Raw genomic sequence first — 27,221 nt, 5'->3', positions numbered from 1 at the left:
CCGGTCAAAGATATCTAATAATATGCTTCAAACAAATGGAACGTCATTCAGATGCAGTGGAGAGTTATTAAAGTATTAAGGGTGGGGTTTAGACAGTGTGTTTTATTAACAAGTTTTATTACTGGAAATTATACTTCAATTATACAATATAATTTTTATGTCGGCTTACAAAACAAATCTTGCAACACTTCCGTCTGATAAGAAACATTACATAACGGGGTAATCGTATCATGAAATCAGGAAGTGGACTTGATAGAGACGCGAAGTTGCGAACGAGACTTGGCACAGATTCCACTCGTTCCGCGAGCTGTCAACAGGTAAACTTGAGAAAAGAACACACAAACCAACGTTCTCAACAGAGACAAAGCGAAACGGGTGTCTTAACTTTCTCTTTGCCGCGCGCATGATGTTACAGCCAGTAACTGTCGATTGACGACACTCCGAGCACACGACAAACTGATTGCTCAGGTAAAATGTGGGTGACACGTTAGCCCCGCCCCGTCATATTTCACCTGTCAATCAACAAGCAGAGTTCCCGTGCCTTAATGTAAACACGCTGTGATAGGTAGATGTGACTCACTCTAATTCTAATCTGTGGAAAGTTTCACCCAGGTCGGGCATCGTATATTCCTGCTGAGAACTTGCAAGGGGGAATGTGTCGTCTGCTCGGTCAGGCGTGACGTAGCGGCGCACGCGCAACTTGCACGCGGGATGATGAAACAAAGTTGTAGGTGAGCAATCAATGAGACAGCCCCCATTTCTCCAGCAGCAGGTTCGTCGTGTCACGTTTAGCCACGGTGACATCACCGTCACTCGGTAGTATATAAGACAGACTGGGTCGCCGCTTTCAGCATATCATCTCTGTCCACTCAGCAATTAACTCACAGCTCATTATAACTGCCGGGACTCGTCTGCCTCATACAGATCAACAGAAACAAGCTGATTGCGAAACTTCAGCGTGCTGTTAACAAGGATTTTAAAACAAACTTTTGACAGATTCAAGAAGTGACCATGTCTGGGTTTACTTTCAGCACATTTTTAAACTTGGCTGTGTATGTTGTCGTCTGCTGGGTATTGCACGTGGAAGGTCGGCACGTCAAAAGAGCATGCAAGGTAAGCACCTGCCATTAACTGTGTCAGTATTTACCGATAGGGTATCGATCTCTCTCGATCAAAACATATAGATTTTTATCAACGTAACTGCCTTGTGTGGACTTTCTCTTCTTTGTTCATTGTTTCCGAACAGTTGACGCCTCACAGTTACATAAAAACACCTCTGAACTATTTATGGCACTGCAAATGTGAAAGATAGGCGAAGTATAAAGTGTTTGGGAATAATCACATAATTTCATATCTCGCGGTGCGTGTAAAACTGTCACTTTGTGCTCGTATTGTTCAGATTGCTGTATCAAGTTTTAACTTGGGACAAATAAAACAACATAGAAGGCTGCTGTGACCACTAGACTCTGAATGTTTATGCTTCCGAAGAAATTATCCATACAAATTCGTCACTAAAAGACATTATTTACATGTACCAATAACACTCTTGTGTTATACTATAATCTATAGGGTGCTAAAGCGAAAAGGTTTCACGTATGCCACAGTGATTGCAATAAAGTGCAGGAGTATGTATGCTTGTATTATAATTGGTTTACATGCGTCGTACAGTTCTAGACAGTTGCATTCACTGGTGTCAAAAGGTAACTGCTCTCCTTAACCCCTGGTCCCGACCAGAGACTTAGCATACGTGCCTAGAAGAGCTTTACGAATGTGACGTCTATTGCGTAATCCACCGTGGCAGTAGTAGCTATAGCGTACAGTACATATAGAGGACCGCGGTGACTGAATTCCGTTCTCAGCAGTATGTACACCTGATATATGTCCCTAGGTCTGGGTAAATAGTAGAATAACGAACTGAAGTGTCCTTTCCTGACACGTACATGGTTTCTAGATCTAGAGTAGTGAGTCAGAAACCAAACGTACACACGGCTGTAGCAAGGTACGCCTAGCGCCTATAGTAATACTTTACAAAACTATACAGACATACTGAGCCAGTTCACAGTTCAGATGGGAGTATGTCTGTTATCCCGAGTCAATGATATGAATACACGTTTCCTACCCTTTATATACAACCACAGATGTTAACAGCGTAACTCTCACACTGCCTTGTTACACACACACACACACACACACACACACACAGTCACAGATAAAGAGAGTGACAGCAAGTATCCGAATATGGCGCTTTGCTATCTAGCATGTATATAATTTGACAGTGAATTGATAGCTTTCAGCAATACCTCAGCTTAACGTGTATGGTAAAGTACATTCGGCCCATTCTTATGGGGAAACAGTATTACATGACACTGAAGACTTGAAGGGGTTAAACAACCTGGATCAGACAAACCCGCTACACTATGCATGTCACCGGGGTTCACTGACGACAGCATTTAGTTGACTGAGGTCATACATAGCTGAGACATGGCGTCCTCAACAAGTGGCAGCATCGTCGATGTTCCAACGTAACTCCCATCTGTAACGACAATTGTACAGCAACACCCCGATCTCCACAGCATACGGGAAACCAGTATATCCAGACAGTTACATTCCCTGCGGATATGTCTGGATTAACATATTTGGGGATAAACTATGGTTATTGAGTAATATACTTTTTATATATTTATAAGCTCCAAGCAGTAATCGTCCGGAAGTCGGGATTCCGGACTAACGCGTGCTTTACTGTTATACTGCCAACGATTGATCTACAAGTGCTTTAATATAGTTCTTCATAGACTGTCTAGTGATGTGCTTCATTGTTTGGGGGCATTCTATTTTGGCTAAGTAGATGGACTTGTTAGGGAATCATTGATATAGAGTGGAGTCACGTCGATCGTGTATGTCACATGCATGTGTGTCAGCTGATATGCTGACGTGCGTATGGTGATGGCTATACGTTAGGAATTAATCACACTTGTACAATAAGTAGGCAGTATTCACGTCGTAATATATTTTCTACAGAATAATAATACATAATTGTCAGGTACGTTCTTTAACAGCGCTGACGCAGTGTAAGACTAGCTGAAATCAATATAAATCCCGTGCACCTGCGCTACAGTGTATAATCAGTTTTACAGGTAATTCAAACCCATAAAGAGTATACACCGGTTCAACCATAGCGTCTTCAGGTAAAGGATGTCACTGACTGCGGAAATGGAATTCGAGAACTCGTATAGTTATTATGGGAACAGAGGGTGTGTTGGGGTTATCACAAGGAAGTTGGGGGTGGGGAAGGAAGGGGCTCGGACTTGGGGGTGGAGTGGGATGAAATATAGTTCCTGCCAACTTGTTTGAGACGTACAACCTAAGCGGAAAATGACGTTTTGAATCCGGTCATTAAATTCAAGCCACTATTTGTATATGCCCGCCAACTCAAGAGCTTTTCCACGATGTTGTAGTGTAGGGTCTACCTTTATAACAATGACGGTCTACATAATTCGGACAAGGGTCCAAACTTGCATAATAGTAGTGTACGTTTAGCGTAGAGAACTGAAATAAAGCTTACTGTGACAAATTACACTGTCCCGAAGTCCAGATATCGTTCTATGTGGAAAATCAATTTGTTTCGCACACGATAGTCATTTAAGCTGGCCCCACTGCATATGGGTATGTCGTCGTAAAAAATGTCCGTAGGGAATCTCAAGACCAGACTAACACGGGGAGCAAACGGGGACAAAGTGTGGTTGTCCAACGCCGGAGTATTCCAGCCATTTGACGACGTACGATGCCACATTCATGGTACAGTACCCAACGGCATGGATCGTTGCCCGTTTTATCAATCACTGATTTGCCTGTCCCAGGCCTGATTATGTACAGGCCGCAGTGACACAGCTGTACTGATAGCTCCGTTCCCTCACTCAGACCAACTGGCACGCCAGCGTAACCACGTGATTTGTCTGCTCTTTGGCCCAAATTGCACAAAGCGATCTTAGCTCTACGACTATTGTAAACCTTTGTTAAAGTATGGGAGTTACGATCATCTTAGGGCTAAGATCGCTTTGTGCTATTGGGCCAAGGACCGACTACACAGACCGCTTGGATTGCCTGACCACTGCTGAGCTTTATGGTAAACCCCACTGACGTCAACTGAATTGTACCCAACCAACTGCATGTCGCTTTGGATTTTACCTGGGATGGGGCGTCCATACACATCTTCATCCAGTGTTGATCATGTAACAAATTATCACGCACAGAAAGTCTTCAAGGGGCATTCTCTTGAAATGACGCCCCTGGTGCTGCCCATTCGACCCTGTCTTTTCCTTGTTAAATATAGCCAATTGTCGCTTATCTTCGATCAAGAACATCACCTATCGAATTGAAGAACACCTCGGGCCTAACGTCGAGCCATTATCCACCATTTAGCTCTTGCATGTCCTGTTCCCGGGCTGCCGTGAAAACAACATGCGTAAATGTACACACACCTAGGTCCACGACTGCAACTGTTGTTTTTTTCAAGCTTAGTCGTGTAATGCTATAATTCAATGTCCGCTTACATGGTTTGGTTTGTTGTTTTACGCCGCGCTCAGCAATATTCCAGCTATATGACGGCGGTCTGTAAATCATCGAGTCTGGACCAGACAATATCATAAGCATCGATCCACGCAATTGGGATCGATGACATGCTTCATACAAGTCAGCGGGCCTGACCACTCTACCCCGTTAGTCGCCTCTTACGACAAGCATGGGTTGCTGAAGACCTATTCTACCCCGGATCTTCACGGGTCCCCGCGTACATGGAGGGGATGGTGTATTGCGCATCCGCGCTTGTACGTCCGTTACATTATCTAATATCGGCAGGAGTGTTACCTAATTTGGATATATCCTGATACAATATCCTTTCAATATGTCATGTGAGTTGACACTCAACAGCCACTATTCAGTCTGACCTAATTCAGATACCCTACAAGGGAGGGGTCCAAAATATCAAAATCCTCTTTCAGACTCTCCTCCTCCCCCCACCCCCTTCCGATCCGCCTATTCCCCACATCCTATATACCCGACCTCAATCGGACAGTACCACAACTGCACCGTCAAATTTAACACGACCGAAAGCGTTAGCAGTTTCTTTTAAGGCGCTTCAATCAATAACCATTTCCTGCTTCGGTGAGTAAGTCAGCACTGGGTAATATTTCACGAATCAGTGACAATATTGCCGGGTTTATTGCACCACCCGGTCAAAGTTGTGAACGCAAACAGCGACCACACCGCCAGAAAGGCGCGCTCCACGGGAGGCGAAGGGTGCGGAGGGAACGGCTTTCTTCATGCACCAATATTGTCAATAAGGGGATTAATGCACGAGAACGAGATATCAAACCAGCTGACATTGGGAAACATGGCCGAGTAGTAACGAGGGATGGATATACTCAGGGGCAGAGAGTACATAGAGTAGTATACAGTCAACTCTCCTAAACATTGTCATTTTGAAAAATTCTACCTTCTATTTGATTTTGAAAATACATTCTTGGGGGTTGAATGTGCGCGTGTCACATGAAGACAACACTCGACTTTGACAGAATGCTGAGTCTGAACCAACATTGTTGGGCTTTGGCTTGTTAGCGATGTTTCCTGCTGTCTTAAATATATGTCCTTACTGTCTTCCTGTCATGTGACTTAAGTCTGTTCTTTAGGTCTACGGAAGTCGGTTCTTTAGTCCTAAGAAAGTTCGTATATGTCGTCTGAATTAACTTTTACAGCCTCGACTTGTGTATTGTGACGTGTATACGGCCTGCTGATTGTACAAGAGGGGTCAAGTCCTAACGTATAGCCATTAACACGTCACACATCGCCGAAAAACATTATACGCCTCTGTATTATTACCCACATCAAAATAACAAGGACATTAAAATATGTTTGCACAGTCCTCCTGGTGTTACACGAGAATTGACTGACTGCAGATCAGCCATTTTGTTGGATTATTACTTCAAAGAATAAGGCAAACATATATCTGTTGATTAAAACCCAGACAAACGGAAGGGGGTACACGTATATAGTTGATGGATGTCGACTAATTAACCCAGACTTGGTTCCGTCTTAGTTGACTGATGTGCGGAAGACAGACGTCCGCCCCCTCCCCTCGGAAATGAGAAACACACCCTAGATACTTGATAACGATTCAGAAGTGATAAATTCAGAGAAAATTAATTGTTTGGAGGATATGGAGGACGTGAGTCTTCGGTACCTCGTAGGAAAATGTTACTGCGTTTTGACATCGATCGGTGTGTTAATTAAACTTTTCACTCATCCCACGGTGTATGTTTCAAACCAATCTATAACAAACTACTTCTTTGCTACTATCAAAAGGAACATTATAGCGGCATCAGTACTACATCCAGCATAAAACATAACAGCAGCTCCACCACAGTTACACTTAAACACGACAGAAAGAAAATCTACATTTATACTTAAACACGACGCTACCTATACATTTACACTTACACGACGCAACCTCGACATTTACACTTACACGACGCAACCTCGACATTTACACTTAAACACGACGCATCCTCTACATAACACTGCTATGACAACATCTACATTTACGCTTAAACACGACACAACCTCTACATAACACTACCATGACAACATCTACATTGACGCTTAAACACGACACAACCTCTACATAACTCTACCATGACAACATCTACATTGACGCTTAAACACGACACAACCTCTACATAACACTACCATGACAACATCTACATTGACGCTTAAACACGACACAACCTCTACATAACACTACCATGACAACATCTACATTGACGCTTAAACACGACACAACCTCTACATAACACTACCATGACAACATCTACATTGACGCTTAAACACGACACAACCTTTACATAACACTACCATGACAACATCTACATTGACGCTTAAACACGACACAACCTCTACATAACACTACCATGACAACATCTATATTAACGCTTAAACACAATAACTTCTACATTCAGACTTAAATCAAAACAGAACGCATGTACATTTAAAACGTTACAGAACAGAAAGAATGTCTGTCTGTCATTCATGATTAAAACGTAACAGAACTTGTACATAAAATACAATAGGGGAGATGCTTGTTTTCACAATCATTCTAGCTGCATGACACAGATAATATACGTGTGAGATGCCACTACGCCTCGGTGACAGTGTCTTGCAGAGATCACCCCAAATATCTGAGATCTCCAACAAGATGGGTTCTGCCAGTGGGGGTGACCAGGCATATGCAACTGTGTAACCTCTAGCCATATAAATCCTTGCACTTGAAGTTAGATTTGGTTACACACTTACATATCCTCTTGAATGCTGACATTTGCCATTATATTAGTTCGCATGTGACGTTATACGTTTGTTGTGTTCTCAACACACGTTAACTGTGACGTTAAGTTCTGCCACTTGACCAACTGAAGTCTATGAACGTGAGTTAATCGCAAAAGTCAGCCGTCCTTCATTGAGGAATAAGTATTCCTCTGTTACAGAGAAAAACATTCAATCGCTAAATGTGCTGACAATGTACATTTGTGTGAGTTATTATTGCATCTGTCAGCATCACTACTATACTTTCCCGACATGGTTTTATTTCGTATGATATGTCTATAGTTTACGGGATATTTTGTGGTGGAAAGAAAAAAATTCGAAAAGATGCAGGTTATTTGTTTATGGTTGTTTTTCATTCTAAACGTGGACGTTTGTCCAAATCTAGTCGCTGTTTTACTATTTACCGATCTTCTTAGAGGTGTGATGAATAAATTACCATATATTTGAGTAGAATCGTCAAAGACTGATATTGTCCAAACTTGTTAAAAACCGCATTCCCATCAGAGTGAATGGACTACTTGTTGATCACGTGGTCTCCATGCAGAATTACAAGTCAGCTGCACGTCAAGTGTTTGTATCAAGGGTCACCAAATACCCGAAGGTTTTATCAGAAATCACTTTCAGAACATGTAGTCTCTTTAAAACATTATCGAACACAATCAAATATGTCATAAGAATTACCTAGCAATGTTTGCGTAAACTGAATGTATGATTGAATTAAACATCCTTACTCCTCATACACAACCAGCAGAATCTTCGCATAAATATGTATAGTCGCAAAGTCGTCGCAAAGCTACGGTGGCGTTATCCAACCTGTGGATGTTTGCTCTTTACATTAAAGCTGAATCGTCACCTCCCAGGATGCCCAGCGAGATACTCAGTCAATGAAAGACCTGCGAAGTCAAAATCGGCGGGGGCGTACGCTTAACGGAAACGGCCTCAAAGATTGGTGTTTAAACAGGGAGAATTCCACTGGTGGTTTAATATTCGCCTAACTAACGAGAAAATACGGGATTGCTTCATTTACGTAATTCAAACTATCCTGACCCTTTCATGTTGGGTGCTTTAATCCGATTTACCTTTGATATTTGTAACTGATTCTCAATGCGGTTTTCATGGGTATCTAAATATGTCAGGGCACTGTAAGGACGATAGGACAGCTTACCTCCGGTTGGTTGGCTTGACTCCTACACTGGTTAGCCGGTACTTCAGGTTTACCTGATACTGTCAGCACATCGCGTGGACGAGCGATAGGGATGTGCCTTTACCTGCTGCAGTCAAATGTCAACTTCACATCCCCGTGAAAAGATAATAATGAGCTTAACGCATTAGATATAGGGGGTGTTGTGTAGTACCTTGTTAATATGTAATAGCTTGTCACATCGGATTCTGTGTAGTCTTGGGGAAACTCATTAAGTCTTAAAGTAAATCTTAGATAATAATACATCAATCTGCAGTGTGATACTTGGACATTTGTAATGAAAACTCATTCTGCGTTCTTCTGACCTCTTATCAAAGTGACTGTTACATAACGACACAGTAATGACTGTTAACATATAGAGTTTGCGAAAAGAAACTTTTTATATAAAGGAGTAAATAAGAACTGTTAATATATAGGATTTGAGTCTCCAAAGTGACTGGTATCATATGGCATTTACATCGAGACAGCTACTGTTAACTTATAGGGTTTGCGTATAGCCACTGTTATGGTATTGTATTTGAGTATACTGACCGTTGGCATATAGTATTTGAGTTTTGTGACTTAACAAAGTGTATATGTGTCGTGACTCTTGACATACAATATGTGCGGATTGTGACTCTATACACGATGCTTTTGCAATCAGTGACTGTTGACATATTAAATTTGCTTATTGTGATTGTTAAAATATGGAATCATTTTACTTAGTGACCGTAACATATAGTGTTTACCTGTGTTCTGTGCATTAATTGTTCTAAAAATGTATGGATTACACCGTAGCCCCCGACACAACGATTCATGGGAGACTGGGTCCCGATCCGTTTCTTACGCCACCACAAACGACGGATAAGCTTAAGTAATTCCAACAACACTTAACAGGTAATATTTGATTTCAGAGCTCCGAGATTGACATCATGACTTCCAGCGGAGCAAAGATTGAGCCGTGGACATTGAGCCGGGTACAACTGCCTCGTCTGTCAAAAACCTTCAGCAGTGACGGGTGAGTGACGCATAGCCGTAACATACCAGTGCATAAACACCCACCCGATGTGCAGTGATGTATACCTGTACCGTATCAGTAGAGACCCCAACCCGACATGCTGGGATGTACGTCCGTACCGTATCAGTAGAGACACTCACCCGACGTGCAGTGATGTACACCTGTACCGTATCAGTAGAGACACCCACCCGACGTGCTGTGACGTACACCTGTATCGTATCAGTAGAGAAAACCACCCGACGTGCAGTGATGTACACATGTACCGTATCAGTAGAGACACCCACCCGACGTGCAGTGACGTACATCCCTACCGTATCAGTAAAGACACTCACCCGACGTGCAATGACGTACACCTGTACCGTATCAGTAGAGACACCCACCCGACGTGCAGTGATGTACACCTGTACCGTATCAGTAGACACCCACACGACGTGCAGTGACGTACATCCCTACCGTATCAGTAAAGACACTCACCCGACGTGCAGTGACGTACACCTGTACCGTATCAGTAGAGACACCCACCCGACGTGCAATGACGTACACCTGTACCGTATCAGTAAAGACACTCACCCGACGTGCAATGACGTACACCTGTACCGTATCAGTAGACACCCACACGACGTGCAGTGACGTACATCCCTACCGTATCAGTAAAGACACTCACCCGACGTGCAGTGACGTACACCTGTACCGTATCAGCAGAGACACCCACCCGACGTGCAGTGATGTACACCTGTACCGTATCAGTAGAGACACCCATCCGACGTGCAATGACGTACACCTGTACCGTATCAGTAGACACCCACACGACGTGCAGTGACGTACATCCCTACCGTATCAGTAAAGACACTCACCCGACGTGCAGTGACGTACACCTGTACCGTATCAGCAGAGACACCCACCCGACGTGCAGTGATGTACACCTGTACCGTATCAGTAGACACCCACACGACGTGCAGTGACGTACACCTGTACCGTATCAGTAGAGACACCCACACGACGTGCAGTGACGTACACCTGTACCGTATCAGTAGAGACACCCACCCGACGTGATGTGACGTACACCTGTACCGTATCAGTAGAGACACCCACCCGACGTGCAGTGACGTACACCTGTACCGTATCAGTAGAGACACCCACACGACGTGCAGTGACGTACACCTGTACCGTATCAGCAGAGACACCCACCCGACGTGCAGTGATGTACACCTGTACCGTATCAGTAGACACCCACACGACGTGCAGTGACGTACACCTGTACCGTATCAGTAGAGACACCCACACGACGTGCAGTGACGTACACCTGTACCGTATCAGTAGAGACACCCACCCGACGTGATGTGACGTACACCTGTACCGTATCAGTAGAGACACCCACCCGACGTGCAGTGACGTACACCTGTACCGTATCAGTAGAGACACCCACACGACGTGCAGTGACGTACATCCCTACCGTTTCAGTAAAGACAGTATCAGTAGAGAAAAACCCGCCTACCTTGCACTTCACCACCATTCTAGTTAATACGTAGTTGGCGCAGCAACACGAGAAACTGTACTTTTAACATTCGTTCGATAACCTTGAATTCAGGCCACTGTAGCACCATGTGTATTTTTGTGACAGTGTTAAGGAGTGTGGAGCGTTATCTTGTGACACATCATGCTGGTTAAGTCAGGGTGCTGAAGACTAATCATAGTTTTACATCTCCCATTTACATCCAGGCATTGGTTACATATCGAATACGGACCGATTATCCTGACTTTTTACTCTGTTAAAATACATAAGACATCACATTACCGCCCTCGCGTCCCTGCCGAGGTTATTTGTTTTCCAAGACTGTCAATTCAGTTTCCGTTCGTCATATAATTCTGCAAACATCGTTACACACTAGGAAGTATTATAGCCTTGAAACAGCTGTAAGCAGTCGTGTGGGTCGACGGAAGTTCTAAACGGCGTTGCGGATCAGAATTCTTACAGTTAGAGACACAATTGCTACAATTAGAGCCACAGTTCGTGTCAGTGTGATACATGTTACAGTTAGAGCCAAGATTGTTGTCAGTGTGTTACATGTTACAACTAGAGCCACAGTTCTTGTCAGCGTGTTACATGTTACAGATAGAGCCACAGTTCTTGTCAGTGTGTTTGTTACATGTTACAGTTAGAGCCACAGTTCTTGTCTGTGTGTTACTTGTTTCAAATAGAGGCACAGTTCTTGTCAGTGTGTTACATGTTACAGATAGAGCCACAGTTCTTGTCAGTGTGATACATGTTACAGTTAGAGCCACAGTTCTTGTCAGTGTGTTACATGTTACAGTTGGAGCCCCAGTTCTTGTCAGTGTGTTACATGTTACAGTTAGAGCCCCAGTTCTTGTCATTGTGTTACATGTTACAGTTAGAGCCACAGTTCTTGTCATTGTGTTACATGTTACAGTACATAAATAATGTTTCACGCCGTAGGGATACGACGACACGCGATCAGCCTTATTGTAACCACACCATCCTCATTAGTTGACTGCATAAGCATGTACTAGAGACCTACTTCAGAAATAGGTGTCATCTGTTGCAGTCACAAACTAACTTTCGAGTTCAGGACGACCTCCCAATCGGGTCTGTTGTTCTATGGCACCATGAGGAACCGGAGAGCGTCCAAGCTGATCGTTCTGCAGCTGGTCCGTGGAAAACTGTTCTACACCACCAGGTGCCCGTCAGCTGACTCCGGACTACTCCTCCCTACACCCTACAGGTTGGACGACGGCAAGTGGCACACAGTGAGTACGGGTGTACCTGGCTGGTTTAATTCGTGGGGGGAGGGGGCATGGGGAGAAAGATGTCATTGTGGGCTTAGGGTACATAGGGGTTAGCGGTACATAGGGAGGTAACGGTACATAGGGAGGTAACGGTACATAGGGGTAACGGTACATAGGGAGGTAACGGTACATAGGGGGTAACGGTACATAGGGAGCTAACGGTATATAGGGGGTAACGGTACATAAGGGGTAACGGTACATAGGGGGTAACGGTACATAGGGGGTAACGGTACATAGGGAGTTAACAGTACATAGGGGTTAACGGTACATAGGGAGTTGATGGTACATAGGGAGTTATCTGTACATATGGGTTAACGGTACATAGGGACTTAACAGTACATAGGGGTTAACGGTACATAGGGAGTTGATGGTACATAGGGAGTTATCTGTACATATGGGTTAACGGTACATAGGGGGTAACGGTACATAGGGGGTAACGGTACATAGGGAGTTAACGGTACATAGGGAGCTAACGATACATAGGGGTAACGGTACATAAAGGAAACGGTACATAGGGGTAACGGTACATAGGGGGGTAACGGTACATAGGGAGCTAACGATACATAGGGGTTACGGTACATAAAGGAAACGGTACATAGGGGTAACGGTACATAGGGGGGTAACGGTACATAGGGGGTTAACAGTACATAGGGAGTTGATGGTACATAGGGAGTTATCTGTACATATGGGTTAACGGTACATAGGGAGTTAACAGTACATAGGGGTTAACGGTACATAGGCAGTTGATGGTACATAGGGGTTAAAGGGTACGTAGGGGTTAACCGCCCAGGGGGGTTGACGGTACATTGGGAGTTAACGGTACGTACGGGGTAACGGACGTTGGGAGGGGGATAACGGTACATAGGGGTAATGGTACGTGTGGGTTAGAGGGGAGGCGGACGTGGGGAGGGGGATAACGGTACATAGGGGTAATGGTACGTGTGGGTTAGAGGGGAGGCGGACGTGGGGAGGGGGATAACGGTACATAGGGGTAATGGTACGTGTGGGTTAGAGGGGAGGCGGACGTGGGGAGGGGGATAACGGTACATAGGGGTAATGGTACGTGTGGGTTAGAGGGGAGGCGGACATGGGGAGTAAAGGTACTTGAGGGTAACGGGACATACCACATAAAAGAGTTACCATATGAAACTGCAATAAATGAAAACTCATACATACATGACCGTAAGAAAATAGTGTTGAATACTAACCTTTCCTGTCATAATACCCATTGTGACATGACATGCATAAAAGTCACATCGGTAACACTTTCAATGTGGAATGCACCAAAGCGGTGCCGTTGATCGAATATTTACCACTGCAGTTTGCACATCTTCCCGAGGCAAGGGAGTTAACTGTAAAAGTCCGGTTTCCACCCCTGCCGAACTATCGATCGTAGCGCCATCAGTAGCTATTACGGGATATGTCCCGTCTATGTACCTCCTACTGACCAATCACATTCCACTTCATATCACTTGCATTGCTTCAAACACAATTGCAGCTCAAGACGATCTGATCGATAATCAAGATCTCTATGTAATAAAACGGGCCCTACTCGCAAAGTGCCTCAAATCACGTGAACACCTTGATTAAAAAACATGAAAAGATTTGGGAAATATCTGTTAACGCCGAGGTGGAGGTACACATGCTTTGGCATGCTGCACGGCAGTTTACGAGCCGGTTTCGTTACGCGAATTCCAGCCTAGTTCGGCAAGGGTGGAAATTTGACTTTTATAGTCAGTTAAGTCCCTTGCCTCGGAAAGATGCAGTTGGCAAGGTTATCTACTGAAGTAATTCACCATCGTCAGCCACTCTTCCCCATTAAGATGATATCATGTTAACTTCCAGCACGTCTTGATTAGCGACAGATCAGGCATGTGTTGACGTCACTGTGATCGTGAGTGTAGTCAACCACACAAATAGCACGTTATCATGTGCCGTCTCGACTCCACACACAATGCAGGTGCCTCGTGTCACGCAGGGCGCGTGGGAGGGACTGACAATGTATTTCTTGTGTGTAATGGGGATACAGAAGCACGTATTATGTGACAATTATGCGTTCATCAACTCACATTAAAAGATCTAATGTCGATGTTCTATCTAAAATTGTGTAACGTTTTGTCAACAACAAGGCTTGGCTTATACTGTATAACCACGACTGGTCAACTGTAGTGGAGTGGTTGCTGTCTTACAGGGTGTCTATAGAAGACTTGGATAGACTCCCTGCTTTATAGTAGACCAGAGACCATACTATCTCGTTGCGCTAGCAGTGGCGTAACTCTTATATTTTCACATAGACGTTTCATTTTCGGTTTGTCTTTATCGTCGTAGGTCGAATTTCGACGAGAGGGAAGAAAAGGTTACATCATTCTGGACAACCAACCCTACTTCAAAACCTACCCAGTCACCTGCAAACTGACGTCATTTGTTTTCGGCGGCCTTGAACCAGTGGACGCAGCCTCCGTCCTGCCCCTATTGGTGAGTATGTCTTGCTTACGGACTGTTGACACGTATTTCTATCTCTCAGTGGAAATAGGGGCGCGGGTGGCCCAGTCGTCTAAGGCGCCGCGATTCGCTGTGCAGAGTTGCGTCCCTTGGGCTCGCCAGAAACCTATGATTGTGGGTTCGAATCACGGTTTCTAGGTTTGTCAGCACCATACCCGTGCTCGTGGGTTTCACCGAAGTGGTAAACGTCTGAGACCTGCATCACTTCGGGCTTTCCTCCCACATTAAGCTGACACGCCGTGATATGACTGGAATACTGTTAAAAACGGCGTTAAACCCAACTCACTCACTCACTCAGTGGAAATAAGGCACTATGTTCGTGTGTATACCTGTGACCGTATCACATAGGAGTTCCGAGGAAGAATAGGTCCCCAGCACCCCATTGTTGTCGAAAGAGACGTTTCATGTGGAACAGGTAGTCGGGCGTGATGAGATGGTTGTTGCCGAGTCCCTGTCCGGACGGCTTCATGCTTAAGTCACTGGTTACACTGGTCCAGACTGTGGGCGATGGGGAGTCCACGTTGTTAAGGCACTGGCTCGTCACGCCCTGGACCCTGCTTCTAGTCTCCACCTGGGTACAATGCAAGCCCATTCTCGGTGTTTTTGGAATATTGCAAAAAGGCATCGTAAAACCTTGCTCACTCTTAAACCTTAAAAAAACCGCAAAGCCCCCTGTTTTTGAAGTTACCAATTCAATTTTGATTTTTGTGATTTCAGCGAACGAGCACACATTTCGATGGCTGTATTCGGAATTTGAGTCTGAACATCGACCATGGTCTTGCTCCTCGGTACTACGCCGTATCCATCTGCAGCTAAGGTCTTGTCCCGTGAAAGTGGAACTAAAACGTAGAAGCCACGATTGTTTGTCACGTGGGCTGTTTTGGCGCCAATGCAATAGCAGTTTGATCTGTTAGATTTTTGACGTCATCAGATTTTACTGATCAACCCGGGCAGGCGAGACCCGACAGGGCGCGTGGTGAGTTTCCGACCGATGACCTTTGACGACGCTAACCTGTCACAGCGCCACCCTGTTACAACCCCGTGTGCTTGCGTGACCACCTGTGTTCAGCTCGACCTTGACCTTGTGCACACCATCGGCTATATCAGCAACATTGACCTGGGCCTTCGTTACAACATCGTCACAATGACGATTCCATTAGTCAAGTACAACCATTGCCGTCCATTACATTGTAAACTTTACAAGACCCTTGACCTTACATTACTGAAGGTCGCCTTGACCTTACATTACTGAAGGTCACACATATACAGTCGCAGACATATAAGGCCCATGCCAGGCCTTTCGCAGTGCTCACCTGTCCCAGATAGTTCATTTGGGTTGTTTGTTGGGTTAGTTTTAATATTTTGGAAGTAGATGTACTATTTTTTCGTCATTCAACCTCCAACTTCCATTTCGATGTCACTCGTGCGTTATAGGTGTTAATTTCTATTGTTGTATTAGCTCATGCCGAGAAGTCGTCTCCTTGCTGTGTGCTCTATCCCATTAAAACATGGAGTAGTTCGCCAACTCTCAGTAGTTATATGTCGCATTATAAAGTTTGCTGTAGTAACTTTGTCCATCACAACTACTTCTGTATTGGTGTATTTATTTATATGAAGCTTGTCGGACGTTTCTGTTAATGCGTTTAACATTAATTTCATTGGCGAAAATGGGACATACCGCGAAGTTGAGAGCGTGCCCCTGGACCGTTGTAAGGTCGTTACTGCGGCCAGGTTCAAATGTAGACGCAGCCTGCGTGGCACCGATGACGTCAGTCATTAACTTAACATGTAAGTATGTAAATGTATTACATATTGTTATTTATTCATCTGTGATACAGTGCCGTCAATGTCTCAGCTGTGCATGTCAATACTGCGTACTCCAGTTGCCTGTTAGGTAGCATAGATTGTTAGCTTTCCTTGTTATTTTGTAAAATATTTACAATATTGCTAATAAATTTATTACAAATAATGAATCATATGTTCATTTCATAAATTTTCTGGTCAGTGGATCGTAATACAGTCCTAAAATCTGGTAACTGAGGGTAGCCCAATGGTTCAGTGCTTCCTCGTCACGCCAAAGACCCAGGTTCAATTTTCTGAACAGGTATGACATGTTGTTCCCGGCCGTGACATGGCTGACTATTGCAGTCACTCACTCCAAAAATGTGCCACGGTAGTTTGTTTGTTTGTTTGTTGTTTAACGCCGCACTCAGCAATATTCCAGCTATATGACGGCGGTCTGTAAATAATCGAGTCTGGACCAGACAATCCAGTGATTGACATCATGAGCATCGAACCACGCAATTGAGATCGACGACATGCATCAACCAAGTCAGCGAGCCTGACCACCAGATCCCGTTAGTCGCCTCTTACGCCACGGTAGTAGATTACTTATCTTCAACTGTTCAAAGAAGGTCAGAACTTCAAATAGAGACGGACATTACTTCACAACCAAACATCTGCTTCCGTTTCATCCCAGCTGCCATCGTTTGCTGGATGTGGAAACATGTGTGGGTCACAAACAGTATACTCTATTTGTGCGTCTGCACAATGATCAGGGTAACGTATTGGATTAAGTTTTCACATGGCGTCACCGGCTGTCATCATACAGAGTTGATCTAACAATATAAGGAGGATGTAATACTCCAGTGATAAAAGAAAAATCCCCGTCCTCTGGGTAAGACTCGCCATTTGCGCCCCTGGAGATATAAAAGATTGGTTGATGTCAAATATAATAATTTACCCCTAAAACATGACAATATTAAAGTGTGAAGTAATTGGCCACAGTGGAAGTATAGTTTGTTCCCACCTACTGCAGCCCTAGTTCCATACGTGGGAAGAGAGATGCCATAATAGTAGTAAAGCTCCAACTGAGCAGGATAAAGGCAGATTCTCCTTCTTGTGGCAGTATAATATCGAGAACACTTGGTCAGGAAATATAGATTTCAGTTGCGTCTTTACGACGCTGTCCCATCATACGAATGGTGTATTAAAACCATCAACACTGCATTTGCATGAGTGACTCGGGTTTAACGACATTTAAGCTGTATGTCAGTCGCATGATCGCGTGTACATTTTAATATACTGTACAGACTGCTTCCTGTTTCCAGTTTAGACGTAAGAGGTGTGAAACTGTGTCTGTGTCATTAGGGTAATAGTTAACTACTCCATTTATATACATCACAAAGTGTCTTTGGAATGACTTGCTACAACTGGCAATTTGTTTCCCAATAATGTAGGAGGCAAGCCCAGCGCGACCGTCACAAATATTTACCACATTGGCCAACATTGGTATTCAGGTGCCATTTTCAATCTGGACTATCAGAGAGGAGTTGGGTTTAACCCCGCTTTTAACAGTATTCCAGTTATATCACGGCATGTCAGCTTAATGTGGGAGGAAAGCCCGAAGTGATGCAGGTTTCAGAAGTTTACTATTTTGGTGAAACCTTGCAGTACAGATACCAGTAGCAAGTTTCTTGCCAAAGGTACTAGCTTCTGCACTGTGGCATTGAATGAACAGAACAGGGTTGAAAGTGGCAAGCCACTCCTTTATTCACGCTGGTTAAATTGAGGAACAGGGGTATGATGCGGAAATTAGGATAATTATTGAAGCGAATTGTAGGATTCAATCCACCACAATCAGATACTGGAAGGGTCACAACTCCGCATAGAGAGATATAGCCCCTATCAACTCTCATACCATCATATCAGTACATACAAACCTAAGTACAATCAAACATACAATGTCATGACATCCTGTCTTCAGCTTCTAAGGTTTATTGTCAGTGGAGCTTGAGATTGGGTGTGCTTGATCTGTTGGTAGCTGCTGTTCCGGAGGTGGCAATATGTTTGGTGGGAGGGGTAGGGTATCAGCTCAAAGTTTGTAAGATGGCACCAGTGATCTGACAGCAGAAGGGTAGAACCCATGAAGATTTGGGTTTGAAGTAGTCTTCAACAACCAAGAGCCAGATGTCAGGCTCGCTGACTTGGTCGATGCATGTCATGCTATCCCAATTCCATGAGTCAATGCTCATGACATCACTCACTTGGTGGTCTGCTCCAGACTCGATTATTTACAGATTGCCGTCATACAGTTGGAATGCTGCTGAGTGCAGCTTAAACAACAAACAAACAAGCAGACCTCCCAGTCAGGGAGCTGGTATCGATGTGCTCTACTCTAAGTGCAAATCCTACCTTAGCATGCCCTAAGGGGCATAAGTAATATTCAACATCAAGACACATCATTAATTGGTGGCTCATTAATAGATCCTTTGACTCTACCTCGTGTTGAATCCACTACAACAGCTGCCATAAAGTATGGCCGTTTCTCAGTGTAACGGAAGCAGTCTAGGTACTATAGTACACAAGCCGAGACACACTACCTTGAGGTGTTGGATAGAAAGTACCTCCACCTCCTCCAACCAGCACAGCCTGCAGCAGACCTTTGAGTGAGTGCTGCAGGTCATTCAGTATGGATATGGTTCTGACAAACCAAGGATGATTATCAGGGCCATGACATGGCCCTGGATCCTGGAAAAGGTCAGTGCATGAACTCCATACAGGGAATTAACCTTATGCCACCTGTCAACCAAACAACATTGAGTAGTCGGGTGTTGGACCTGATACACAATCTGCCTTGTTGAAGGAATCAAATCATATGAAGATCTGACCTTATTTAGCAATAATGGTGAGGTGAGGTGAAATGGGGTTTAACGTCGCATCCAAGATTATTGCACTTATATAGCGACGTGCATGTACGTGTGTGTGTTTGTGTGGCTGCTTGTACTAGTCCGGACTGATGCCGATTTATAGTGCTAGCTCACTGAGATACCATGCCGCAGTTTAACATGAATACCCAGTATACAGTTTACCAGTCAGACACAGTATACTGACTCCTAGCTGACCAGTCCTTGTTTTAGCCCCTTAATGCCGAGCGCCAGACAGGGTAACAACAAGTACCATCTTTTAACGTCTTTTGGTATGACGTGGCCGGGGATCGAACCCCGGACCTTCCGCTCTCCAGGCGGACGCTCTACCACTAGACCACGGAGGCGGTACTTTAGCAATAATGAAATGTGCAGTACAGAACAAGAAAAATTAACTGAATATATGTTTTAAAATATATCTAGAACTAATGATATACACGAACATGGTTGCAATAAGTTCAGCATGTTCTGGTAATGTATGATGTAACATGTTATGAGAAGTAGAGAGATTGAAAAGACAGATATGTGGCTCCACTGACCCTTGACAAAACACAGGAGATACAATCCAGAGCACGGTCCTCATGCTCACTCACAAATCCGTCAATGTGAAACATAACAAAGACATAACGTCAGATATATTGTTTTATCCATAAATCAATGTATAGTTATCACAAAGCATAGATTATGACGCTACATATATATATGTCTAATTATTATACATGCATCAATAAACAGGGAACAATCACTGTATACTCCATATATAAAATAGTACATAAAGACAACACAGTCCTGTCACCACTTATTACACATATTGTCAATATAGAACTAGCACCAATAATTTCAACGTTCATCAACAATTTGTGAGCAATCAACAAAAAAAGCAACTACCTGCACAGGTAGTCCAGGTATCGTTGTAATGAGATGAAGCTGCTGGGTGTGTGGACAGGAGGGGCATCTACAGTTGGTGCTCGTGCCTCAGCCACAGTCAAACAAACATCTAATCTTGACTTGAAGTCTCCACCATGCTAAGATGAGGTGAAGCAGGGTTTAACGTCGTGTTCAAGCCATTAGGGCTTGGATGAGTCTAAATTTCCTACCTGGGAACCTAACCCCTCATAACCTGACCCTACCTGGGAACCTAACCCCTCATAACCTGACCCTATCTGGGTACCTAACCCCTCATAACCTGACCCTATCTGGGTACCCGCTGTAGCTCTCAAGAGTTGCAAAATGTCTGATTGGGAATTGTTTTACCGCAGCCCTGGCAAGAACTGTTTAGATACATGTATAGAACGAAGAGATCATGCGTACAGTGAAGTTGACTGAAGCTTTATGTTTACTCAAACCTATACAAGTCAAAAGGAATGTGAACATTAGCGACTTGCAGTGTAACCACTGAGCTATAGTGAGTTTTTTACATTAAACAACATATCACGTGACTAACCACGGGTCCAGGTAGTCCTGTGGGTACCCGGGTCCTACTCAGGACCCACCCGACCCGAGTACCCGAGTTACCCGCCTTAGCCCTAGTGGTCAGTCAGACACTGTACACAGCACACTGCACACTGTACACAGTACACAGCACACTGTACACAGCACACTGTACACTGTACACAGTACACTGTACACAGCACACTGTACACAGCACACTGCACACCGTACACAGCACACTGTACACAGCACTGTACACAGCACACTGCACACCGTACACAGCACACTGTACACAGTACACAGCACACTGTACACAGCACACTGCACACAGCACACTGTACACAGCACACTGCACACTGTACACAGTACACCCGATGCCAGGTAGGTTAACAATATGTACATCTTCTAATTTTCTTTGATAATGTGTTGGCCAGGGGATCGAACCACCGACCTTCCTCTCTCCAGGCAGATGCTCTATCCACCACAGAGGTGGAACTATACTGTTTAACAGCCTAAACAGAACTTTCAAGTAAAGCTTAGTGCATGTGCCAACAACACAGGTGGCTACAAACCTGTCTACATCAATTTCCTGCTTGAAGTTTTTTGTTTGTTTGTTGATAATACCGCACTCAACAACTCATATTCAAGCCAGTAAATAATCAAGTCTGGACCAGAAACACCAGTGATTGATATAATGAGATATGATCCAAGTCACTGGTGTATGATGACACGCATTTAACCAAGTCACTGAACTTGTCAACTCAATGCATTTAGTTGCCTTATAACCAGCATAGGTGGGTTACCAATTCCAATCCCCCCACGGCTACTTCCTTAAGAGGAGGGTTAAGAGGGCTCTCCCTGTTGGCAGGTATGATGCACTTGCACTCAGCTCTTCTCAACATACAGCTGCCTGGAAAAACTGGAAAACCTAGCTACATGTATATTTACTGCAGAAAACACATAGGGTTGCTGAGTTAGATCCAGTAAGATCCTTATTATGTTAAGCTCCCCCTGAGTAACATAGAGAAAATTAACAATAGCACGTATTTGTACACGGAAATGATAATCTGATTCACACAGATTAGTGATACAAAATTAATGAAAACAAAGTTAAGACCTGATTACAAAGTTAAAAGTGATGAGCATGATAAAACTACAAAGAGCAAATTCAAATAACTTCTACAACACATCAATATATATTTTGCTTATAAAAATGCATTGGCAGGGCTGGGCTCTTTCTACATTACGTCAAGCAGTAGCACCTAACTGTCAAAAGTCAAGCATGTCAAGCTAAAGAGTGTTCCTAACTCAGCTTTTATCACACAGAAGACTGTGATGAGTAATGTTGAGAAAATTCATATCTATGTAGTTAGGATATTTCCACTGAGTCATATAATCAACAATGAATCATACCCCACACATCTGAATTGAATACATTCAGACAGCTAAATAATAACCTGAGCAAAAAACTATAATATATATGAATATGTTATATTAATTCTCACGGCCATCATAATCCCAATAGTCACAGGGAAAAAATTCTTTATTGATTCTGAAAATAGTGATTTGAGTGCATGACTGTATTTCAATCAATACTTACCTGCTCAGGTGAGAATGTTTTGGTATACCAACATTTACAAAGTGAAGAGCTGTCCGGGAACACATTCCTATTTTCAAAAGCTCTATTTGAAGTCACATGCGTCGATTCACATTTCTTGACATCAGCACAACCTTTTAACAAATTTTAACTTTAATTTCATTTTACAGTACTGGTATTTAAAGAATCATACAGAAATATTTAATTAAAGCAGAGTATTTGAAAGGAGTGCTATCGCAGTGGTACTATACCAATAAGGAATGTAATGATTATGATACATGAATGATTCATTGGCAGGCAACTATGAAGATCCTATTAGTTGAGTTGGGATTAACAATAGCAAAGACTAAATACAACAGATCTCAGGGCCATGCTTCTGTAACTATCGTATCAGCCAAGCAGTTTTCAATCAACATCATCAATACTGACTTGACATGTTGGGGCATTTGGTTTTATATTACCGGTACTTCATACTCATTCATCAACCTAATATTTCACAAAAGAATTTTTCCTCTCTATCCGTTAACAAATTGCAGTTATGAAAAACACTTTGAAATTGGTAAATAAGGAGAAAAAAGTCTCTTATTAATGTGATCATGTGAAAATCAATTTTGTTTTTCGAATTCTATTTCAATCAAAAACAGATCCTACAGTTTGTGGGAAAATGCGAAAAAAAAGTCTGTAAGATAAGTGACCTAACACGGGAAAAGATTTTTGTCGTTCAAATGACAACTTTGCAAACCTATTAACATGACACAATATTAATTCTATACATCCAAGTAGACTGTGAGATCATGAAGTTGTTGACAAAGTAGGAATCCCATTTACAGCTGGTTTCCATGTTTCAGCACACACTGACACAACATGATTAAGTACCCTCAACTATTGTCAACTATGGGACCAAGGAAAATACAGAAGTAAAGTGAAATTACCAGAAACATTTACCTACCATAAAATAATCACAACTCTAGTTTTCTAGTTTTACATACTTTACAGTTTTATCTAAAGTCAAACACAGCTGTGTTGAACTTTAATGTGTCAAACGTATGGTTGTCTTATAGAAAAAGCTTGGTCCCTCTTTCCTTCTTTATATATCATTTTCGGTTGTGTCAAACCTCAGATAAGTCGAACTATTTACGTAGGTCCCTTCAACTTCAACACAACGGTGTTTGACTGTATATATTTTGGCCATAGTTATAATCCATTCCATAATTGCACTTTTTGATGTAAACTGCCCTGATGACCAGCAGTGACGATTGTGATTTATTTCATTCTTAACATGCACTTCTTCTTTATTTTAATTAGTAAAATTGTGAATTTGGGCTGGAGTGGTTGGATAATCAACAACCAAAATTCATCCGACCAACGAAATTGTTTGTTTTGTAATAGAACTTTTTTTGTGATATAAAGGTGACCTTATGATTTCATGTGTACAAAGTCACCCTGATGATGACATAGCGGTACTGTTTAACATGCTTGGAATAATATTTGAGCTGCATGCACATGACTTAGCTGTGCTTGTGCCCATGATTGATTGAACAGCACGTCCCTGGAGATCACAGGGTCTCACCTGTTTCATGGGCAACAGGGCACATGTCACAGGAAAATCACTGGTCCCATAGAAAATGTGTTAGATAGCAAAGCATTTGGTTAAAACAATTGTGCCACATTATCATCGTTTTTGCACACATACTCTATCAATTACTGTTCTTTCATTCTTTTCAAAAACAAAAAGTCACTTTCATATTTAGCACAAGCAATTTGGACAGCCTTGATTTCAAGTTACTGGTCCTAATTAATATTTACCATTACTAGTGTTTGTCTGATGGACCAGCATACTTGTCCAGCAGACCTATACTCATCTCACCTGACCAGCATACCGTACTTGTCTAGCAGACCTATACCCATCTCACCTGACCAGCATACTTGTCTAGTGGACCAATATACTCATCTCACTTGACGAGCATACTTGTCAAGCAGTCCTATACTCATCTCACCTGACCAGCATACTTGTCTAGTGGACCAATACTCATCTCACTTGACCAGCATATTTGTCCAGCAGACCTATACTTATCTCACCTGACCAGCATACTTGTCTAGCGGACCAATACTTATCTCACTTGACCAACATACTTGTCTAGCGGACCAATATACTCATCTCACTTGACCAGCATACTTGTCTAGCGGACCAGCATACTTGTCTAGCGGACCAATACTCATCTCACTTGACCAACGTACTTGTCTAGCCGACCAACATACTTGTCTAGCGGACCAATATACTCATCTCACTTGACCAGCATACTTGTCTAGCGGACCAGCATACTTGTCTAGCGGACCAATACTCATCTCACTTGACCAACGTACTTGTCTAACGGACCAGCATACTTGTCTAGCCGACCAATATACTCATCTCACTTGACCAGCATACTTGTCTAGTGGACCAATACTTATCTCACTTGACCAGCATACTTGTCTAGTGGACCAATACTTATCTCACTTGACCAGCATACTTGTCTAGTGGACCAATACTTATCTCACTTGACCAGCATACTTGTCTAACGGACCAGCATACTTGTCCAGCGGACCAATATACTCATCTCACTTGACCAGCATACTTGTCTAGCGGACCAATATACTCATCTCACTTGACCAGCATACTTGTCTTGCGGACCAGCATACTTGTCTAGCGGACCAATATACTCATCTCACTTGACCAGCATACTTGTCTTGCGGACCAGCATACTTGTCTAGCGGACCAATATACTCATCTCACTTGACCAGCATACTTGTCTAGCGGACCAATATACTCATCTCACTTGACCAGCATACTTGTCCAGCAGACCAGCATACTTGTCCAGCAGACCTATACTCATCTCACTTGACCAACATACTTGTCTTGCGGACCAGCATACTTGTCTTGGGGACCAATATACTCATCTCACTTGACCAACATACTTGTCTAGCGGACCAGCATACTTGTCTTGGGGACCAATATACTCATCTCACTTGACCAGCATACTTGTCAAATCCTGAGCTCACCACATAAAGGCACCACATAAAATTGTTGCCAACCTGATTGTGTATCTACACATGACATGTTAAACGTAATGGAGTACCTGTCTCCATGAATGAGTTATTTTATGCATGCTACAGAGGTAGATGGACTGAAGGGCATGTCTACGAGCTGAAGGTAGGCCATGTCCTTAGTCTCACAAATACTTTGCAATATCGCTATCATGTTTCTCACACATCGAGACTAAATGCTTCATTACAGGAGTTCAATATCTCACAACCCGAAAACAAATCCTTCACTATATCTCTTTTGTGTGTTTAATATCTGAGATCTCCTGAGTGTATCAGTGAGGTATTTATGCTGCAATTAACTGTGGAGTATTTCACTGTTTTCCAACCTGTATTTCCCCAAAGCCAAAAGAAAAAGCCATACAAAGAAAGAATATAATACCACCAACACACAAAACCACCATCACAGAACATCATGAGCAGTCTGTAACAAACAATGAATACATTCCAGAAAACTGATGCCATAAAGAATAAAGCATAACAAACTTAATGAGTGTACTTAATTCAGTTATACAACTGCATGTGAGGCAAGTTGCAGACCTTCAGTACCCTGTTGGAACCCATGTAAGCAGAGGTTCATGTACAGGTGGGGCTGTGTTCAATCACTAAATAAAGGTCTGCAAACAAATACAGGAATCCAAGGCCACATTGGGCAATAATGTAGTGTGTAGTTAAACGTTTGAGTTTGTAAGTTCTAACGTGTTTACGTCAACAAGCAACTCACATCTGACCCAAACATGCAGCTATCTGGATCACCGTGCAGCGATTTGCAGGGAGACGAAAAAACTGCCATTTATTGTCTGCAGAAACCACCGTTTGGAGTGGCTTATAACTGATAAGGCACATATCATGCATCCACATACTTTGTCAGTATTAACAAAAACCAGTAAATACAAATGTGGCAAATATATCCTATAAATATTCAAACTGTTCTCACAAAATATCTAATACAGTCAGGTACAAGTGAACTGAATATTTGAGTGGTTTCAGTTACATTATCAGCTGACTCATGACAACAACCAACATATACCACTACTTTGTCATCATATGTCCACATGATGGATATTCGATCCACTATGAGTCTACACGTGCCGAGCATGTATGATGACAAACCTGTATAAAGTAATCCCAAGTATATGATACAATATCATTTGAAATCATTGCTTATTGTACAATTGTGTCATAAGTCAACAACAAGTTTACTATTTAAATTTTCACCTCAGTTCATTATTCATCGATTGACAAGACTGAGTTCTGTTGACTATTCTTCAGTCTGTGGAATTATGTCCTTAAACCAAGACCTTGCCAGGGTTAAGTATACCCTTTGGGTCAAAGGTTGTCTTGAGTTGCTGCATGACCCCTAGAGTTGTATCGCCGATCTCCTCCCGAAGCAACATCCTCTTGCCGATGCCTATACCATGCTCCCCTGTGCAAGTCCCATCCATAGACAGACCGAGTCTGGAAATGTGAACAAAGGGAGATAACTGTGTTAAATTCTCTGACAGATGGAAACAATATCTCCCTACATTC

General features: G+C 43.1%; 2 protein-coding genes and 1 long non-coding RNA gene across 6 annotated transcripts in view; 1 reads left to right on the top strand and 2 right to left on the bottom strand.

Moving 5' to 3' along the window:
* Nucleotides 1-573: 573 nt before the first annotated feature.
* LOC124119203 (sex hormone-binding globulin-like) lies at nucleotides 574-16,849 on the top strand. The gene is made up of 5 exons (XM_046481647.2): nucleotides 574-1,113; nucleotides 9,466-9,569; nucleotides 12,134-12,335; nucleotides 14,703-14,849; nucleotides 15,594-16,849. The coding sequence occupies exons 1-5, from the start codon at nucleotides 1,012-1,014 to the stop codon at nucleotides 15,690-15,692; spliced, it is 654 nt and encodes a 217-aa protein (XP_046337603.1). The 5' UTR covers nucleotides 574-1,011; the 3' UTR covers nucleotides 15,693-16,849.
* A 3,362-nt stretch (nucleotides 16,850-20,211) lies between these two features.
* On the bottom strand, nucleotides 20,212-21,247 carry LOC124119207. The gene is made up of 2 exons (XR_006858592.2): nucleotides 20,736-21,247; nucleotides 20,212-20,702 (listed from the first exon to the last, which is right to left on the bottom strand). It is a non-coding gene; the product is annotated as an uncharacterized LOC124119207 (long non-coding RNA).
* A 1,389-nt stretch (nucleotides 21,248-22,636) lies between these two features.
* The window catches only part of LOC124119206 (probable D-lactate dehydrogenase, mitochondrial), a 68,803-nt gene continuing 64,218 nt past the window's right edge, over nucleotides 22,637-27,221 (bottom strand). For 2 of the 4 annotated variants that reach the window (XM_048398813.1, XM_048398814.1), the window contains exon 12: nucleotides 22,637-27,149. In XM_048398813.1, the coding sequence (XP_048254770.1) occupies nucleotides 26,981-27,149 (169 nt within the window). In that variant the 3' untranslated portion in view covers nucleotides 22,637-26,980. The remainder of the gene's footprint in view (nucleotides 27,150-27,221) is intronic. The other 2 variants (XR_007221931.1, XR_007221932.1) reach the window with 2 other exon arrangements.

This window comes from Haliotis rufescens, unplaced genomic scaffold (assembly GCF_023055435.1).
Source record: "Haliotis rufescens isolate VD_foot unplaced genomic scaffold, xgHalRufe1.0.p SCAF_19, whole genome shotgun sequence".
Lineage (NCBI taxonomy): Eukaryota > Metazoa > Mollusca > Gastropoda > Lepetellida > Haliotidae > Haliotis > Haliotis rufescens.
The sequence above is the reverse complement of the archived record's forward strand: the minus strand, read 5'-3'. Positions and strand labels throughout refer to the sequence as shown.

Bases quoted from the DNA above. Each gene is read 5' to 3' on its own strand.
- LOC124119203 (XM_046481647.2), top strand. From the start codon at position 1,012: ATGTCTGGGTTTACTTTCAGCACATTTTTAAACTTGGCTGTGTATGTT. The intron at 9,570-12,133 runs GTGAGTGACGCA...CATCTGTTGCAG, and splicing joins AAAACCTTCAGCAGTGACGG to TCACAAACTAACTTTCGAGT. The intron at 12,336-14,702 runs GTGAGTACGGGT...TTATCGTCGTAG, and splicing joins ACGACGGCAAGTGGCACACA to GTCGAATTTCGACGAGAGGG.